The 7,661-nt window shown below is 44.4% G+C and overlaps 1 protein-coding gene across 14 annotated transcripts in view; it reads right to left on the bottom strand.

Moving 5' to 3' along the window:
• Nucleotides 1–3,805, bottom strand: part of FN1 (fibronectin 1) — a 67,960-nt gene extending 64,155 nt beyond the window's left edge. For all 14 annotated transcript variants that reach the window (XM_040439704.1, XM_040439701.1, XM_040439699.1 and 11 more), the window contains exon 1: nucleotides 3,461–3,805. In XM_040439704.1, coding sequence (XP_040295638.1) covers nucleotides 3,461–3,629 — 169 coding nt within the window. In that variant the 5' untranslated portion in view covers nucleotides 3,630–3,805. The remainder of the gene's footprint in view (nucleotides 1–3,460) is intronic.
• Between the last annotated feature and the right edge of the window lie 3,856 nt (nucleotides 3,806–7,661).

Below are 7,661 nucleotides of genomic sequence, written 5' to 3' on the forward strand. Positions count from 1 at the left end.
AGGGTCTGTCTACTGTATAGTTTTCATCACTGGCGTACTGCAACTCCCATTCACTTGGATGGAACCTGTGCTGCAGTTCCCCAGCGCAGCCACTATACAGTTCTACTACATAGCTGTTTTGGGCCAGTCACCGAGTGTCAGATGACCCATCCTGACCGGAAAACTGCTTTACGTCCCACTATCATTTTCTGGGGTCCCATGTACTGTATATCAGTTGTGTCCTATATTCTATGAGTACCATGTACAATATTAAACACTTGGCAAAATAACAGACTGAACACACAGAACAAAAAGACAGACAAGTCTACTTTTGTACCTTCAAATTGTATATGCAACAAATTAGCACCAAGACTGGTTTCCAACAAACTGACTGTGGCACTTTTTTTTTGTTGCAAACCCCCTTCCTGGCAGGAAGAATACTTGTCTGCTCCTTGCAGCTGGGTTCCCCTGGTCAACATCCGCTTTGAGGCTGCTGCAGTCAATCACTGGCTGCAGCGTTGAACTACTCCCCCCAGCGACAGGTCAATTGGTCATGTGACAAGGGGAGGGAGGTCACCGCTGCAGCCAGCAATTGGCTGCAGCAGCATAAAAGCAGACCTTGAGAGTGGGGGACCCAAACTAGGCAGCTGAAGACGGGAAGCAAAAAAGCAGGGACCCAGGGGAATCCGGAAAGCATGCTTCCCTTTTGCTAAAGTACCCAAAAAGGTAGCCAACCCCTTTAGGGTCCATTCAGACGTCCGTAGTGCATTGCGGATCCGCAATACGCCCAGCCGGCACCCCCATAAAAATGCCTATTTTTGTCCGCAATTGTAGACAAGAATAGGACATGTTCTATTTTTCCGGAGCCACGGACCGGAAGATCGGGGGGCGTGCTCCGGAAATGCGGATGCGGGGAGCACATGGTGTGCTCTCTGCATCCATTCCGTCCCCATAGCGAATGAATGGGTCCGCATCGCGGAACGGATGCGGACGTGTGAATGGAGCCTTAACATCAGGTCTTACTTTGTCAAAAACGATCACTGGATGTAACATGGAAGAAGACTACAAAGAGGGGAACCTTTTTCCTTTCTAAATAAAAAAAATAAAATAAACAGCTTGCAAATACCTGCAACCTGGTATTAAAAAAAGTCAATCACAAGAGATTATTTTTAAAGGAAAAGCCTAGACATTGTGTATTTTTATAGCTCATTACTTAAATATCCACACGGAGGAGAATAGTCTCGTCTGGAGCAGAGGAAATAACAGTCAAAAGACATAACAAAGACTCAAACAGTGTTTAGTTAATACGTTTATATGTTATAACAATAAGAAAAAGGTCACTGAGGCTGCAGGACTGGAGGGATACAGTTATAAGGTCACATCCTATACGCTGCTAGTGTGGACTATGCAAACCAGAACCTCTCCTAGTCAGATGTTGGTCCTCAACCATTATGGGATCATCTAAAGACAAGCACCTAGACACAGACATGTCACTTACATGGGATCAATTTTACAGGAAACCATAAAACTCGGAATGGTCCTCATAATCAAGTCTTCTGTGTTATTCACAGGAGGGATAGAGAAGTTACTGTAGACTTTACGAGGAGGTTGCTCTTCAGGAGTCCTCATGCTTGCTTTAGTAGCCAGACAATAAGATCTCCCATAAACCAACAGAAAGCCAGCAAAAAGTTGGTTGCCAGATGCAAATTTGCATTGGCCATTTGTAGAGTCTGGATTTATCTGGGGTCTGTTTTCTTAAGATCCAATCCTTTTCCAGTCTAACGACTTTGCCAATCTCCATAATTTACTGTCGGATCACAGCAATTATCTCTTAAATCTGATAACAGCTAATGATCCCACAGGAAACCATGAGCGCGAGACTGATTACTAGTGACCAACAGATCCGATTCCTGGTGGGAACACTTAGGGCTGATTCACACCAGTCCAGGAAATGCCGCTCGGGTGTCAGGCTCTGGACCGACCGCCGCTCCCCTGACCCAAACTGACTGCATCATAGTGTTTTATGATTTAGTCAGTTCCTATCTGATTATGGGTCTAGCATACTGTGCTCACATCATCAGGAGTACAGTACAATAGACCAGCAATCAGATAGGAACTGACTGCATCATAAAACACTACGTCTCCCGCCCCCCCCCCCCCAAAAGATCTGATGGGATACAGGTTCTCCTGTCTGTGGTCACCTTATGCAAGAAGGGGATTATAACACACATTGCTAAAACCTGGGGGGAGATTTGTCACGCCTTACACACTAGAAGGCTGGCATTATAAATAATTATAAAGTTATATACAACCTCGACACTTTTTGGCTCATTTACACCATAAACTTGCAACATTTTGGATTTTGACACAATTTACTCCAGTGGGTGGGAAACTGGCCATGGTAAGGGTACCTTTACACTAGCATTTTAGTTTTCCGGTATTGAGATCCGTCATAGGGTCTCAATACCAGAAAAAAACGCTTCAGTTTTGTCCCCAGTCATTGGCAATGGGGACAAAACTAAACTGAACAGAATGCATTCTGTTTAGTTGCGTTCCCATAACGGAGAGCAAACCGCAACATGTTGTATTTTGCTTTCCGTCCTGGAATGCGGAGCAAGACTGATCCGGCATGACCTCCAATGCAAGTCAATGGGGACGGATCCGTCTTGGCTATGTTAAAGATAATACAACCGGATCTGTTCATAACGGATGCAGACGGTTGTATTATGAGTAACGGAAGCATTTTTGCTGGAGCCTGCCAGATCCAGCAAAAACACTAGTGTGAAAGTAGCCTAGCCTGTTGAGCCGACGTAATAAGGTACCAGCAATGTGAAGGAGATTTGACAAACCTCATGTATGGTTTGTGTGTCCATTCTCCATTTATGCCAGAAAGCGGCCGGACCACCGCCAGACCAATTAGGGTCAATGAGGATCTGGCGGTCAATTACAGAATCCGTAATGAAGCTCTGTCGGAACAGCCTGCCGGATCTGCTGCTTCGAAGGCATGTTACCGCACAGGTGTTAAATTGCGCCACTCTGCAGTTTTACTGACTTTTTGCGGTAAGCGCACCAGCGTCAGATGGCAGCTGAAAGTCTATGGAAAATAAAGAAACACAGAACAAGTCTAGCAGTGACCCCATTTATTCCCATGGCAGCCCCGCTATGCACAAGCATCACACCCAAAAACATTACCGTGTAGCGGTACCTTAACATGCATCATATGCATACCCCCCCAAACCACTAGCAGTTTTCTATAGTGTTTTTGTGAGGGGGGGGGGGGGGTAGAGGAGCTAAAGATGAACTCTAAACAAACGGTCTACAATAGTATAAACCGTTGGCCAAATTAGATGTCAAAAATTTAGCAAATCACCCCCCAGGACATTTTCACATAATAAACTAGTGCGCGTTTACCCACAAATAGCCCGGCTCGTTGCAAACCGCACACAAAACAAAAGGCATCACAATGTGAATGGATCCTTACTCTGAGTGGAGGTATCCGCAGCTACAACCGGTTGCAGAGTTTGCTGTTGCTGTGCCGGTGTCTGTGCTTCTGTCTGCCCGCGACTTTTGACCCTCTCAGAAGGCGCAGCTCGCACCGCAGCGGTAACGCACAGGGTGAGGAGAAGCCCTGTTAGGGGCCCTCGTGCCATCTTGACAGAGGTATATAGGGGGGCAGGTAGTCAATAAATAGTAGCGGCCGGTCACTGGCGCATTTCCCAGTACGAGGAGCTAAGAGAATAGCAAAGCGAGCGTCACCAATGTGCAAAGCGAATAAAGCGGCTCCGTGCCGGCCGGGGTAGAGGACTCGCTGCAGCCGCGCAGTATATATATACACACACTCCAGACAACAACCGGGGGCGCTCGCCCGGCACATTGGAGCGCTACCATTGGTCTGCTCGCGGTGGTGACGTCAAGGAGGGCGGGGTTTTCTCTGCTATATAAAGTGTGGGAGGCGCGTAGCGCGCTCAGTGTGAGGGGTTTGGGGTGCTTTGTAGTGTCACCGCAGTTACCTATTAGTTATCTTGAGGGTTTTATCTTCATTATTACTTACAGGAAAAAGGTCTAACTATTACTCATCTCTGTTCCGTTCTAGTTCCCCTCCTTGCGGGCTATGGGGAGGTTTGGGATTATAGATAGAAAGTCCCTGTTTTTTTGGTGATATTTAGTTACTTGCACTTGAGGGTTGTTCAGGAACCACATGAAGAACTTTGCATATCATTTAGCCTGGGTTCATCATGATTTCCCCCCATATTTAATGTACGGATACAGCCGAGCTGAGAAAATGGCACAAAAAGGTTAATTAACTCTTTCAATGGCTTTGGTCACAAGATGTTATCAGAGTCTGTTTTAGCTCTGCTACATCTGTATATGCATGACGTACGTTAGAAGGATGTCATACAGCGGCATCTGTCACCATGGAGTTCAGTTATTCAGAGGATGCGTTTACTGGACTGCAGGATAGATAAATGCAGTGTACTACACTTTTCCATCCTATTTTTCCCCAATGTATATTAAAGGTGGGATAAAAAAATGTAATGTGAACACCCTCAAATAGTATTCTTGGTATGGGAAGAGATGCAGCAAGTTCCTCGCTCGTTTTTATTTTTTAAATAGCCTCTCCTATTCTCCCCCCCCCCCCCCTCAATAGAGGCAGCGTTGGGCCTTATTCACATGTCAAAACCACGTGTGAGTCTAAAACACAAAACAAGTGCAAATCTTTCCATTATAGCTTATTTCTGTGGTTTTGGCTCACAATCACTGATGGAAATCACTGACTGTGTGAATAAGGCTCTAGGGGGGAGATAGATTGTACTGTTATGGCTGTGTTCCTCCAATAGAAATCAAAGTAAAGCTAAGTTCACACTTCAGTTACTGTATTTGGTTACTTATTTCCATCAGTTAGGGCTTGTTTACACGACCATGCCATGTGCCTTCCGTAATTTGCGGAACAGAAGGGACGGCCCATTATAGAAATGCCTATTCTTGTCTGGAAAACGGACAAGAATAGGACGTGACTGATAATTTTTGCGGGGCTAACGGAATGGAGCAACGGATGCGGACAGCACACAGACTATTGTCCGCATATTTTGTGGCCCCATAGAAGTGAATGGGTTCACACCCGAGCTGCAAAAATTGCGCCTCGGATGCGGAACCAAACCACGGTCATGTGAATAAGTCCCTATTGTGAGGCCAAACCAGGTATGGTTCAAAAGTACAGAACAGGAGCAGAGCTTTCCATTATACTTTCTCTGAGTAGGCTTCACTCCTGGTTTTTGCTCACAATAAGGCTACATTCACACGTCAGTATTTTTCTATATCCCGATTTTCGGTCCGTTTTTTGCGGATCCGTTGTTCCTGAAAATGTTTCCGTATGTCATCCGTTTTTTGTGGATCCGCAAAAAACGGAAACATGTATAAATTTCAATAAGCAAATAAAGTTGTTTGGATTTCTTTGAAAAAAAACCAAAACATTTTAAATGTAATTTCCAGGAACGGAATCCGCATAAAACGGATGACATACGTAATGACATCCGAATGTCTTCCGTTTTTTGCAGATCCATTGACTTTGTATTGTACCAGGATCCGAATTTTGCGGAAAAGAATAGGACGTTTTATATTTAAACGGACATGCGGAACGGAACAACGGAAACGGACAGCACACATTGTGCTGTCCGATTTTTTCCAGGACCCATTGAAAATGAATGGGTCCAGATCTGGTCCAGATCTGTTCCGCAAAAAACGGAACAGATCAGGAAAGAAAAAACGGAACAGATCAGGAAAGAAAAAACGGACGTGTGAATGGACCCTAACGGATGGAAATAATGGACCAAATAACTGAAGTGTGAACTCAGACTAAGGGCTCGTTCACACGAACGTATTTTGCGTTCCGTATACGGGCTGTTTTCTGCGTTCCGCATACGGTCCGTATACGGAACCATTTATTTCAATGGGTCCGCAAAAGATAGGCATTTCTATAATGGGCCTCCTATTCAGTTTCGCAAATTGAGGAAGGCACACGGGCACCATCCGTATTTTTTTAGGATGCACAATTTTTGGACTGCAAAAAGCGTCAAGGTCGTGTGAACGAGCCCTAACCTGGAAAAAAGAGACTTTTAGGATAAATTGCCTAGACTCCTTATTGCCACTCTTAAACTCCTAGCATCGCGGGAATCAGCAAGATCACGTTCGCGATCACTTACTGATGCTAAAAGCGTCACAGGAATACGTCTCGATCACCTGACCTATAGGTCGCAAACCGCTCATTCCGTCCACATGCCCGGCATCATACCACGTCATGTTGCCCTGGATACGGCACGAGACATATATTACATACCTCCACATCCCTCTTAAAGCGAAAGAGTATAATTTAACCTACGCTAATATATTTATGGCTGAGGTGAAGGACAGATTGGTTTACCGTTCCCTTTTTTTTGGGAGGGTCCTGTGCTGGTGGCGCTACATCAATGACATTTTTATGATCTGGAATGGCACTGGAGATGAACTGGACAGGTTTCATGCTCCTTTGAATGCGGGTGTTCCAGGTTTACAGTTTACTATTACAGTGTCAGATAGAGAACTCTAATTTCTCAATGTATTGATCAATGTTATTGATGGTAGAATCATGACTGACCTTTACCAAAAGCCTACAGACAGGAATAACTTACTCACACATGACAGCTATCATCCCCTGCGAATGATAGACTCTTTACCATGGAGTCAATTATTACGCGTGAGAAGAATTCTCTCTGAGGACAATAACTTTTCCCTGAGAACAGATGAGATGTGTAACAAGTTCATAAAAAGGGGTTATCCAAAGAAACTCTTGAGGAATACTAGGGAGAGAGTTATGTTGGTTGATAGGGAATCCACCCTCGACGGATCCTCTCGTGACAAAACAGGTGAAAGAATTCCATTTGTGTCCATATATGGGTGAGATAGTGGGGATATTGCCAGGATCCTGAGGAAGGAGTGGCATATCCTACAGAAGGGTTTGCCCGAGATCAAAGAATTGAATGCTTCTACAATAATAGCATATAGGAGGAATGCCAATTTACGTGACAGATTTGTGAAATCAGATGTTGGTGGGTCACGTGAAGGTGGACAAAGGTATTTGGCCCCTAGGAAGAACAGCAATTTTCCATGTTTGTCTTGTTGCAATTGAAGCAGCATTATGAAGGGAGATACTTTTTCACACCCATATAGTAGCAAAAAATTTCGGATACATGGTTTCTTTACTTGTAGGTCTAAGAATGTAGTTTATATTATTCAATGTCACTGTAGTCTTGTTTACGTGGGTGAGACCACGATGGAGATCAGGGAAAGGCTCAATAAACATAAGAGCACGATTAGAAAGAGAATGTTAGACAAACCAGTAGCGAAGCATTTTGTCGACTGTGGGCACTCCATCAACCAACTTCAGTTCTGGGTTATCGATGCGGTGGGGACACTTAGAAGAGGGGGACGACGACGACAAGGATAAGATCATGAGGAAAAAAGAACTGAAATGGATATATACTTTAAGATCCCTGCAGCCTTATGGACTCAATTTAGAGTTCAATGTTGCAGGGATCGATTAGATTGTTCCTCCATACATATGTGTAGGGATCAAGCAGATTGTTTCTTCACACACATATGATATATTTATTGGTTTTAATTGCTTTTTATTGGACATTATATCTGTC

This window comes from Bufo bufo, chromosome 7 (assembly GCF_905171765.1).
Source record: "Bufo bufo chromosome 7, aBufBuf1.1, whole genome shotgun sequence".
NCBI lineage: Eukaryota > Metazoa > Chordata > Amphibia > Anura > Bufonidae > Bufo > Bufo bufo.